The sequence below is a fragment of the Suricata suricatta genome, chromosome 15 (assembly GCF_006229205.1).
Source record: "Suricata suricatta isolate VVHF042 chromosome 15, meerkat_22Aug2017_6uvM2_HiC, whole genome shotgun sequence".
NCBI classification, from domain to species: domain Eukaryota; kingdom Metazoa; phylum Chordata; class Mammalia; order Carnivora; family Herpestidae; genus Suricata; species Suricata suricatta.
The window spans coordinates 69,909,527-69,922,628 of NC_043714.1; the positions used below are offsets into that span (position 1 = coordinate 69,909,527).

Genomic DNA, 13,102 nt, shown 5'->3' on the forward strand with positions numbered 1-13,102 from the left:
GCATGTTTGTTTGGTTTCAGCCTTCATTATAAAAGTAAATTTTGTTACTTAGAATTTTAAAACTTCCATAAAAGTTGAGAAAACTTGAGAAAAAGACATTTTCCGGGGTATTTTTGTCAGATTGGGACTCGGGGTATTGAGGCTGATGAGGATGTGAGGGTGCTGGTCATGAGCTGTGAAATAGTTGAACAGACTTAGATCTTAATTTTCTCTGCGTCCAAGCGATGCACACCCTGTTGAGTTTAGCAGTCCTGGTAAAGGATGATGAGACTATGCAAATTACTGGACACACCTGTTCTGAATGGCTAAAACTTCACTTTTTTTTTTTTAATGTTTATTTGTTTTTGAGAGAGAGAGAGAGAGAGAGAGAGAGAGCACGCGAGCGTGCCCCAGTGGAGGAGGAGCAGAGAGGAAGGAAGACACAGAAGCAGTCTCCAGACTCTAAGCTGTCAGCACAGAGCCAGAAGTGGGGCTCGAACTCATTGTGAGATTATGACCTGAGCTGACATCGAAGGCTTAACTGACTGAGCCACTCAGGGCCTCCCAAACACTACTTGTAATGGTAGAGATCATGAGCTTGAGCTTGTCCTTCTGCATTCTTTTACGGGCGAGCATGCCAACATTATGGCTAGCCTGGGTTAAGAACACTACTGCTGCCCACGTTACCAAAAAATGTCATTGATACCCTGGTAAAAACCGAAGCCTTTGTTTTCATTTTATTGTTAGAGTGCTTTATCTAACAAAGCCGACCAGTTCTACGTTAGGATACAGTTTTGGTTTTGTGACTTCTGGAAATGCTAGCTCAGTGTCTTATTTATATACCGAATGTATGTGTACAAACCCTGAATCACTCTAACCTCCTTAAGGAGGTAAAAGACGTGGAAGCTCCGCGCAGGGAGGGGCGAGCCGGGGCTCACCGCAGAGGTCTCTGACTTGTGGGCCCCTTGCCTGTGGCGAGGCACCTGCCAGCCCCTTCAGTAGAGGAGTTCTAGTCCAGTGCCTTGCGCCGACTTTGCCTTTACTTTGTAAAAGGCTTTTGGTTTCTAAGTGTTTTTCGGGGTTTTTTTCTTGGTTTTTGTTTTTTTCTTGTTTTTTTTTTTTTTTTTTTTGTTTATTCTTTCAGAATTGTGCAAACCAAAACTACAACCAGGGGCTGCGTGATCTCCTTCCACTCCCACACCAGATGTTCAGGCTCCTGTGGAGCCTGGGCTGTCCCTGGAGAGTCTCAGGGATAGCCTGGTTTTTTAGCCAGAGGAATTATAGATACTTAGCGTCCTGGAAGGGGCTTGAGCATCCACGTCCATTGCTGGGTTTGCACCTGTGTGCCCCCTCTGTCTTCACAGCTCATGTTTTTGGCGTTTGTATTACGTATTGGACTGTCCTGTCGTATTTTGTTTGAAGAAAATGTTCTGTTGAAAAAATTCAATTTAAAAATACTACTCGATAAATTATGGCCTCGTTCTTTGGTTCCCAAATTCCAGCACACGGGGAAAGCAAGGATGAGGGAGTGAACTTGTCATAAAACAACTTCTTCTCTTGAATTCTAGACAAGACCTATTTTATTTTTCTATTTAGGTGTGTTTTTAGAAATCCTGCCATTATTATTGCATATATGAATATTTCAGTGTCTTTACTTAGATAAAATGTCGACATCCCTTGATCAGCCTCCCAGGCTTACTTCTGAAATTGTATCAGTTGAGAAATCTAAAGGTTTGGCAACCACTGGAACAGGTGAAAAGTGTATGTAGGACTAGACCTGTGTCCCGGGTGTCCCCGTGCACTGGCTCCCAGCTGTGTCCTTTGTCCTCTGAGTACGCGAGGGCTCCCACACGGCCCGGCCCGGGAGGACAGGCAGCCCAGGAAGGCAGTTTTCCTTTGACTCACCCTGGATTCAGTGCCCCAGAAGGGTGGGGCCTGCGGGGCAAGAATCAAGATCAAGGGCGGCTTCTGAGCACGTCTGTGCGGTCACTGAGGACGCAGAGGTTCTTTCGCATCGTTGGTCTTGTCTCAGGATTCTCAAGCGAAACGCCCCAACTACATAGACTGTATGGTGAGGTGATTAGGAGTTTAGTAAGCAGTAGCTATCAAAGGAGGTGATGCACTGGGGGAGGAGTCTTGACAATAAGGAGACCTCGTTGTTTTCTTCTTGTGCTGATGTTCTGCTCATTGTTCTTCTTGTGAGACGTGTTTTTTGTCCCAGAGATTATCGGTATTCTTACTTAATTTAAAACTTATTAGAGTCTTATTAACATTTAAGTCAAGTCAAGTGGTATTTTTGTATTTCTATTAAGTTTTTAAATTGTATAAAATATTTGAAATAAGATGAATAAAATGCTAGCTTTTTTTGATTCTGCATTGGAATGACTTGAAAAATCAGCAGACTTTGTAATTGGTGATATTAAAGTATAATAGACTGGAATTGTATTTTAAATGTACTATAATATTTTTCTTAGATTAACTTCAGTTACACATAAGATATTAGCCTTGGAAGCAATTGAATATTGAGTTGAGAAGCTTGGCTAAATGTCTGTGTGTCAGCTGTCCCATTATTGAGGTGTTCTGGTTTAAAAATATATTTTGGAGTATTAGTTAGTAGCACCTAAATCATTAATGTGGGGTATTTCTAATGTGTAAATAAGCCTCTGTGTTTTACATTTAGAAAAAGACCAAAAATGATTTGTAAAATGTTTTGGCTTTTATCATTGCCTAACAATATTCATGATGGAGTTCAAAGGTACAAGTTTATTTTATGCAGTGGAAGTTAAATATTAGGTTAAAAATTTTAAACAGATTGGTTGAAAACCAGTGTACTTTAATACGCAGTTCAATATTTCACTGGGGTGACTAAAGAGTATTCATGTCATCGTGGTCACAGCTGCAGAAATGTCCACGGACCTGCCGCTGGCACGCGTTTCTGTGTCAGGATTGCCGAAGGCTGTGGTGCCAGAGGAGCTCCTTACTGATCGCTCAGTGCACTTGTCTCTTGTTTTTAATGTTTGGATCCATGGCCATGCTGTTTCTAAAAAGGAGATAGTCTTAAATTATTACCCCACCGCAGAGGAGAAACTGGAAAAAAAAAAAAGCACTTATTACTTCTCAAACATTGGTCTAAACAGTTTACAGGTTTTGACTCACATAATACTGACAACAACGTGAGGCAGTCATTCCCGTCTGATGGATAAGCAGACTGAAGCACAGAGAAATTAATTTGCTCAAGGCCAAACAGTTAACCAATGGTGGAACCAGGATTTTAATAGGGGTGGTTGGAAGGAACAAAAATCCACCTTAATGTATCCGTTTTGGGGAATAAGAGATCCTACTTCTTTGTTACTAGTTCAAGCCATAAAACAGTGTAGACCGTTAGGAGAAAAGAGTGTTAAGTACGGTTTTATGAACACTTGCAATATAAAATACTGTCCCCTACTTTTGACCTCTTCTGACTAAACATATTTTTCCCCTAAACCTGCAGGAGTATCGAAAACAGAAAAAAAAGTGAAATTGGAAGAGAAAAGCTCAACAGCATTTGGTATGAACAGAAAGTAATCTCTCAGCAATCTCTAAGATTGTCGCCGGCTGGGCAGGGGCGGGACGAGTCCGTCCCTCACGTCTGACCCGTTCGCGCTCCTTTAGGCGGCTGGCCGTCTGCGCCGCTGGTTGTCAGTGCTGCTCAGCTCCACGTACACACTTCTTGAACACATATATTTTCGTAGTATTATGTGTATTTTTTGTCGAGGGAGTCTAAGGCTTTTTCTGAGAAGTTTGTGTTTTTGGACATCTTTGTAGTATGGCTCTTTAAAAATATGCCACCATTTAATACTGTTGAGACTTAGGGAATGGACGATAAACTAAAATAGTCATTTTTTTCCAGGCTTTCTTCTTTAATGGGCCTTATACAAACATTACTGAGTTTTCTGCTTTCTTGTCAGTCTTCTGTGCTATAATGATGAAAAGTTTTGCATTAATAATGGGTGATAGTCTTAAATATTCTGTAGATTAGCCAACTGGAGCTGGGTCCCTGAAAGTGGGTTAAATATGTTTGATAAATTATAGGCTACATCATTCTGACTTGGAGCAATAGTTGATGAATCAATATATGTGATGAATCAATTTTAAGTAAAATATTCTAGGACACTGCTTTCACATTTGTGCCTTTTCTTTAAAGTACATGTGATTGAGGAAAAGTGTCTTTTAAAATTTTGGGGGAAAATCAGTTTAATTAAGTAAATTTTTGCTTGGCTTCCTTCATTGTTGTGCACATTGGGAGGTATTGGAAGACCAAAGGAATTACGTACGGGTTGATTTAGTTTTTTTATTTTTCCAAAGGAAAGAATTTCATTATGTTCTTTTTAAAATCTAATATATTTTCTCATTAAATCCTATGTGGAAATGCTGAGTCTCCTCAGTCAGGTCTTTCTTAAATTATGGAACTTTTTCTTGCCACCTCAGGGAACTGAGTATATTACTCACTTAAGATTTTAACTACTGTCTGTGTTAACTTCAAGGTGTCAGGCGTTGGGATTTCTCAACACTGCTACTGAAGACCCCCTCTTAGAGCCCAATAAGCTAATCAGGAGTTCCAGACCCATGACAGGAACAGTTTAATTGACTCCACCCACTGGGCAGGTGACTGGATTAGCTGATTGAACCATAAATGCCGCTTTTAGGTTATAACCAGAGAGCAATGACTCAGGTTCCGTCATGGTGGCTAACTTTGTCACTCTTGTCATGTAGGTAAGAGAAAAGAGAAGGATAAGGAAAGAAAAGAGAAGAAAGACAAAGATCACTATAAACCAAAACAGAAGAAGAAAAAGAAAAAGAAAAAGAAATCCAAGCAGCATGGTAAGTATGCTAAAATGGTGATTCCTGTTTTTTAAAATTCTCAGATTCAGCCCCTTGTTCTGTATTCTTCCGCCAAAATGGAAATAGGACAAGATCCTCATGTTGTTGAGAACTTGGGAAGTTCCCGTCGATTTTCTTTGTCTTGCTGATTTTGAAAATCTGTAACACTATTTACCACAGTCTGTAAATTAATCTGTCTGTACACCAATCATCACAGCTGGTTAGGGACTTTCATTTCCAGCGTTTTGGTGGACTGGATACCCTTGTCCATGTGTTTCAGTATACGGAACGAATTATCTTCAATCTAGAATTACAATCCCTTGAATTAGCTTTCAAAAATGGGGATTAAATAAAGACATTTTTAGAAAAACTTGAAATAAAATCATTTTTTTTATCAATAGCCTGTCTAAAGGATATCCTAACCCTGTACTTGAAGGCTGAAGGAAAGTGGTGACGAAGGTTTGAGATGCCAGAAGAAATAATAAGCAAAGAAAATGTAAATACATGCATAAATCTGAACATTGATTATATAAATCATTTTGATTTGTGGGCAAAAACAAAATGATAGAGAACAAAAATATATATCAATAATAATAGCTTTTAACTTGAGAGGGGCATATTTGTATTTCAGTGTTTTAAATCTTGTTTTGGAAGAGTAAAAGAAATGTATTGTTTTTAGATTTCTAACAAGTTAAATCCACGGTGCAGGATTTCTAACACGAGTACTAAAAGAGTGGAAGCATGGGGTATAATCTCCAAAGTAACGAGACAAACCTAAGCATAAGGACAGGACAGAGCAATGTTGGGGCGGGGGGGAAGCACAGGAAAAATAAATGTGAGCAAATACAAACCCAAAGGAAAGGAGGCCTGTAGATGTATTCATGTCAAAGAAAATAGTCATTAAAGGAAAAGCCATTTCTAGAGACAGGTGAGTGTGTAATGAGAAAGGTTCAGTTCACTTCATGTCTTCCCAGATGTAACGTTTCTAAACTTTACGACTGAGTAAACTCCTCGCATCTCTCCAGTCGTTAACGAACAGAACTCAGAAGAGTTCTGGGAGGATAAGAAAGGTGGCGGCAGCACAGGTGGCCTCACGGTCCTGTCAGGGTCACTGACCTCCGCGGCCGTAGGGCAGTTTTCTGACACAGCACGTGTAAAGGGCCACTGCACGCGACATGGCCCCGAGCCAAGGTCGCACACCGTGAGGGGGTAGTGCACGCTGCGGTTTCCGACCACGGGAGAGTTAAGTCAGTACTAACAGGATCGCGAGAAAAGCTTCGTGTGTTTAGAAGCCATGCCACACATTTTAAAATAATTCATGGATCAGAAAACAGTACCAGCAGGAAGGCAGATAAGATCGTAAGAACGTATGACGTGATGAAAATGCACATCAAGACTTGAGAATGTGGTTAAACACTTAGAAGAATATGTATTGCCAAAGAAACTAATGTGAGTAAAGAAGGCTGGAAGCTAGCTAGGCCTTTGGCTTAAGAAGCTAGAAATGAGCACATTCAAAAAAAGTAAGAGTACGAAATAAACATTCGAGTAGAAATTCGTGAACTAAATATTTTAGGAAGAAGTAAATGCCAAAATTAATTAAAACAAACTAGTAAAATCAGCAAACCCCAGGAAACACTGGTTAAGGAAGAAAGATAAAATGCACAAATAAATAAGATTAGAAACCAGAGGGAATATAACTCAGATGTTCCAGACATAAAATGAAGAAAATGTAAACAACTTTATGCCAATGAACTTGAGAGGTACCAACCTTAATAGTCCTCAAGCCTGAAAGGATATTTAATTATTATTTTAAAATCTTGCCACAGAGAAAAGGCCCTGAACCAAAAAGTTTTGCTGCCAAATTTTACCAAATGTTAAAGGAATAGATTATTCCAAACTTACAGAAATTATTTCAGAATTTAGAAAAAGAGAGAACATCCCTTTAATAGGGAGAATAATGTTCCTCAAAAATATATATCTAGCTCCCAATCCTTGTACCTGTGAATGTGACTGCATTTGGAAATGGGGTCTTTGCCAATGTGATTAAGAATGAGATTGTCTGGGGATTGAGTGGATCCTAGAGCCAATGGCTAGTGTCTTGGAAAGGAGGGGAATTTGGATCCCACAGCGGGGAAGGCGTGTGAGGACACAGGCAGCAATCGGAGTGATGCTGTCCCAAGCCAGGGCGCTCAAGCCACCAGACCCTGCAAGGGGCAGGGAAGGATTTACCCCTAGAGACTTCAGAGGGAGAGGGCACTGTTTGACTTCTGGCCTTCAGAACTATGACATAGGAAACTTCTGTCGTTCTAATCCACCCAATTTGTGGTGATTTGTTGGAGCAGCCCTAGGAAATGAATACAACTCCAAAATCTATTTTAGATTATAGAAATAACTTGGCTTAAAATCAGAAGAGAAGAGAATGGGAAAGGACGGTTATAGGCGTTTCTCATTTGTGGATGTAGATGCAGAACTTACAAATAAATGTTACGGAATTAAATCCAGCAATGTATTAAAACCTGTGACCATGTATGGTTGGAATGCACAGTTGGTTTGACATTAGAAAATTTGTTAGTGAAGTTCACACAGTAACAGATGAAAGACAATAAACATTACTATATATATGTAGAAAAACCATTTGTTACATCCATGTGTCCTTACACTTAGCAAAAAAGTTATGACTAGCTGATTATAAAACTTTATTTAGAAACATTAAAGAAGGACTAAATACAGGGGAGATAATTCATGTTCATTGGTTAATAGATTCAATATTGAAAAGATGTCACTTGATGCTAAATTCACAGATTTAGTGCTGATTTTAAAACCTACAGTGAGTAAAGAACCAAAAAGAATCTAGCCAATCTTGAAGAAGAATACACAGAAGAATTACTATTTCACAATAGTTTAAAGCACCGAGGGCATTTGAAAGAATAGACATATTGATTAAGGACAGGATAATCCAAAGCATATGCAAATAATCAAACCTTGGTTTGTACAAAGCTGGCATTCTTAGATTAGCAGGTAAAGGGCGAGCTTTTCTGTAATTGGTATTAGAACATTTACAATCCATGTGGTGAGGAAAAATGAAATTGGACTCCTACTTTACCCCATATCCAGAAATCAATTCCAGGATGACTAATGATGAAATGTGTGAAAGACAAAACTGTAAAACTTTGAAAGACAGTATAGGAAAGCATCTTTATGATCTTTGGGTAGGGAAGGATTTCTAAACAAAAAGTACTAATCCTAACAGAAGGGGTTAAATTTGACTAGACTGAAATTGGCAGATTACACTTGAGGGTTCAGTGACAACTAGATAAAGCATAAGAAAGGATCCATGAACTCAAAGACAAGGCAGTGGACTCATCCAGTCAGAGCAGCAAAAAAAGAAAAAAGAATGAACACAAGTCACAATAGATTAAGGGGCTCTGGGACAACATCAAACAGACTAACCTTTCACGTTACAGGGGTCCCCCAAGGTGAAAAGATAATTCAGGCAGATGGAAACCAGAAGAAAGCTGGATAGCTATACTTCTACCAGACAAATTAGACTTGAACGCAGACAGTAATAAGATCACCTGGTGATAAAGGGGTCAGTCCAACAAGAGCATATGAAATTCATAAATACTTACGCACCCTACATAGGAGCATCTAAATACAGAAGGCAAATATTGCTGATCTAAAGGGAGAAGTACACAGCAATATGATAATAGTGGGAGATTTTTAACATTCCACTTTTATCAATGGATAGACCATCCAGACTGAAAATCAACCAGGAAACCACCTTAAATGACACCTTAGATCAGATGGACTTAATAGATATATTAGAACATTCTGTCCCAAAGGAGCAGAGAGCAAGTTCTTCTCAAGTGAACGTGGATAACAAGTTCTCAAGAGAGTGTGGAACGTTTTTCAGATGAGATCACATGTTAGGCTGCAAAAGAAATCTTAATAAATTTAAAGGGATTTAAATCCTATCAAGGATCTTTTCTGATCAAGATAAATAGTATGAAACTAGAAATTCAGGGAGAGAACTGGGAACTTCACAAATACGTGGAGATTAAACCACACACTCCTGAACAGTCAGTGGGTCAAGAGGAAATCAAAGGAGAAATGAAACGCCTCAAGATAAATGATAATGAAAATATACCAAAATTTGTGGGAGACAGCAAAAACAATTGTAAGAGAGGAGTGCCTAGGGATAAACGCTTACTTTAAAAAACAAAAAAAGCATCAACCTAACTTTACATTTCAAGGAAATAGAATAGGAGAAGAAGCAAAGCCCAAATTTAGTAGAAGGGAGGAAATAATAAAAATTAGAGCAGAAATAATTGAAATAGAGACTATAAAAGACAGTAGAGAAGGTCAGCAAAACGAAGATACTGGTACTTAGAAAAAGCAAACAAAATTGATACCTTTAACTAGGCTTACCAGGAAAAGAATGGAATCAAATAAATAGATTGAAATAGGAGATTTTACAACTGATGTCACAAATTTAAAGAATTGTCAGGCACTATTATGAGCAGTTATATGCCAACAAATTGGACAACCTAGAAGAGATGGATAAATTCCTAGAAACTAACTACCAAGACTAAAGCATGATGAAATAGAAAATCTGAATTGACTGATTACTAGTAAGGAGATTGACTTGTAATCAAAAACCTCCCAACAGAGAAAAGCCCAGGACCACACAGTCTCACTGGTAAATTTTACCAAATAATAAAAGTAGAATTAACACAAGACTCTTCTCTCAAACTCTCGCGAACTCTTTCAAAACATGGAAGAGGAGGAAACTCAAACACATTTGTGAGGCCAGCCTTACCCTGGTGGTACCAAAACCAGACAAGGACATTTTAAGAAAATTACAGGCCAATATCCCTGATGAACACTAATGCAAAAATCATCAACAAAATATTAGCAAACCAAACTCAGTAATCTCCATAGATGCAGAAAAAGCATTTGACCATATTCAACATTTATGATAAAAACTCAACAAAGCAGATACAAAGAGAACATAACAACATAATCAGGCTACCTATGACGGACCCACCCACAGCTAGCATCATAGTTAGTGGCAGGAAGATGAAAGCCTTTCCTCTAAGATCAGGACCAAGAAAAGAATAACCACTCTTGACACTTGTATTCAGCATAGTATTGGAAGTCCTGGCCGGAGCAGTTAGGCAAGGACAAAACAAAAAGGCGTCCAACTTGGAAAGGAAGAAATAAAACGGTCACTGTTTGTAGGTGATTTGATACTACATATAGAAAACTCTAAAGACTCCATCGAAAAACTATTAGAGCTAATAAATTTAGCACATTTGCAAGATACAAATCAATATACAAAAATCTTACATTTCTTTGTAATTACAAAAACTACCTGAAAGAGAAATCAAGAAAACAATCCTATTTATGACTAGCAAAAAGAATAAGATACCTAGAAATAAACTTAACCAAGGAAGTGAAAGACCTGTGTTTTAAAAAACTATGAGAAATGAAAATGAAACTAATGAAAGAAACTAAAGAAGATGCAAATAAATGGAAAGAAAGTCTGTGCTTGTGGCCTGGAGGGGTCAGTACTGTTAAAATACCCATACTACTGAAAACAATCTACAGACTCATTGCGATCCCTATCAAAATCCCAAGGACGGTTTTCAGAGAAATGGAACAAATAATCTAAAATTTGTTTGGAACCACAAAAAACCCAAATAGCCAAAACAACCTTGAGAAAGAACAAAGTTGGAGGCATTGCACGCTCTGATTTCAAACTGTACTACAAAGCTACAGTAATTAAAACAGTATGTAGTAGCATAAAAACAGACACCTAAGTTAGTGGAAGGTAATAACCCAGAAATACACTCTCACATATGTGGTCAACTTATGACAGTGGAGCCAAGAATATACAGAGGGGGAAAGGGCCGTTTCTTCAGTAAGTAGCACTGGAAGACTGGACAGCAACATGCATGACAATGAAGCCTGACCACTGTCTTATACCAAACACAAAAGTTAACTCGAGATGGAGTAAAGACTTGAACATTAGACCTGAGACCATAAAACTCCTAGAAGAAAACATAGGTCTTGGTAACGATATTTTAGATCTGCAGCGAAAAGCAAAAGCAACAAAAGCAAACACAAATGAGCAGAGACACATCCTACTGAAAAGCTTCTTTTCACTGTAAAGGAAACCATCAACAACTAACTGAATGGGAGAAAATATTTGTCAGTCATATGTCTGTTAAGGGGCTGATATCCCCAATATGTAGGAAACTCATACAACGCGATAGCAAAAACAATTCAGTAAAAAAAAAAAAAAGGGCAGAAGATCTAAATAGACATTTTTCTTTTTCTTTTTAAAAAAATTTTTTTAATGTTTATTTTTGAGAGAGGGAGGCACACACACACACAGAGTGTGAGCAGGGGAGGGTCAGAGAGAGTGGGAGACACAGAATCTGATGCAGGCTTCAGGTTCCAAGCTGTCAGCCCAACGTGGGACTCAAACCCACGAACTGTGAGATTGTGACCTGAGCTGACGTCGCCATTTAACTGACTGAGCCACCGAAGCACCCCCAAATAGATACTTTTCCAAAGAAGACCTACAGATAGATGGTCAGAAGGTGCATGAAAAAATACTTAACATCATTAATCATAACAAAGATGTAAATCAAAACCACAATGAGATATCACCTCACACCTGTTAGATGGTTGTTGTCAAAAGACAAAACAAACAAAAGAACAAGTGTTAATTTGAAAATGGAAAGAAGGGACCTCTTGTATGCTATTGGTGGGAATGTAAATTGGTGCAGCCACTATGGAAAAGAGTATGAAGGTTCATCAAAACATTAAAAAATAGAATTACCACGTCCAGCAATTCTACCATGGGCTATTTGTCCAAAGAAAACAAAAACATTATTCGGAGAGATATTTGCACCCCCATATTTATTGTAGTATTATTCACAATAGCCAAGATGTGGAAACAATGCAAGTGTCCATTGATGGATGAACGGATAAAGAAATTGGGGTGTATGCACAGACACAAGTGAGTCATTAGGAAACAAGGACTTCTTGCCGTTTGTAAGAACGTGGATGGACCTTAAGGGCATCATCCTATGTGAAATAAGTCAGAGAAAGACAAATACTGTATCATCTCATTTGTATGTGGAATTATAAAAAAAAAAAAAAAGATATAGAGAACAGATGACTGGTTGTCAAAAGCAGGGGATGGGGATGGAAGAAATCGGTGGAGGGCTTCAAAAGATAAGGAGAAAAAAATTTAGAAAATTCCCTTACAGAGAAAAAAAAAACCCTTAGATAGTGAAAAGACAACACAAGCCGTAAGGAAATATTGCAACACCTATGCAGAGGATCAACTGTATTGCAAACTTAAAAGTCAAACATAGAAAAATATCCAGTATTGAATATGAAAAAATGAATATATGAATATATAACATGATGCCCAGTCTTATGAGAAGCTGGGCTAATGTAATTTTTAAAACCCAGCAAACTTTATTTCTCAGCTGCTAGACAGGCAGAAATTACAGGGTGGGCGGTGATGTTGCGGAAGGCCGCTGCACAAGGCGCGTGGAACATGGCTGGCCCTCGGCAAGTTGTGCCTGCCACGTGGCCTCCAGCGAACGCCTCACCGAGCCCGGACCCATCAGGACGCGTGTACAAGAACGTCCATAGCCGCACTGGCATCGGCCCAGCTGTCCGTCAGAAGTCACACATCCATTCTTCGTAATCCATGTCACTTTGTAAGTAAATGAATTATACCCACGGGAATCTCAGGAGCAAAATGATGGGCTAAAAATCAAGTCATTGAAGAAAACATCTTTATTTACATAAAGATCATAAAGTTGTAACATGAAACTATGTTGGAGATGCAAAAATAGCAAAAGCATAAAGTTGCAAACAGTACAGCAGCATGAAGGAAAGCAAGAGAATGGTGAGCAGAAGTTCAGGACATTGGGACCCTCCCAGCTGGGGAAGGGAATTCAGTTCAAATCGCAGAGTGTGCGCAGCGGCCGTCGGGAGCGGTGACGATGCGCTCTGAGCCTGCATAATGGGCACCACATGTTCTGTGTTACTGATGTGTTTATGTCCTACCTGGGTTTTTTTCAAATTTATGAAACACTTTTTTTTTTCTCTCCATAATATTTTATTGTCAAATTGTTTTCCATACAACACCCAGTGCTCTTCCCCTTAAGTGCCCTCCACCATCACCACCACCTCTTTTCCCCCCTCCCCCTTCCCCCTCAACCCTCAGTTCATT

The 13,102-nt window shown here is 38.9% G+C and overlaps 1 protein-coding gene across 2 annotated transcripts in view; it reads left to right on the forward strand.

The window, feature by feature from the left end:
* The window catches only part of PHF20L1 (PHD finger protein 20 like 1), an 80,303-nt gene that overhangs the window by 40,177 nt on the left and 27,024 nt on the right, over nucleotides 1-13,102 (forward strand). For both annotated transcript variants that reach the window (XM_029923657.1, XM_029923658.1), the window contains 2 exons: nucleotides 3,470-3,526; nucleotides 4,732-4,839. In XM_029923657.1, coding sequence (XP_029779517.1) covers nucleotides 3,470-3,526; nucleotides 4,732-4,839 — 165 coding nt within the window. The remainder of the gene's footprint in view (nucleotides 1-3,469; nucleotides 3,527-4,731; nucleotides 4,840-13,102) is intronic.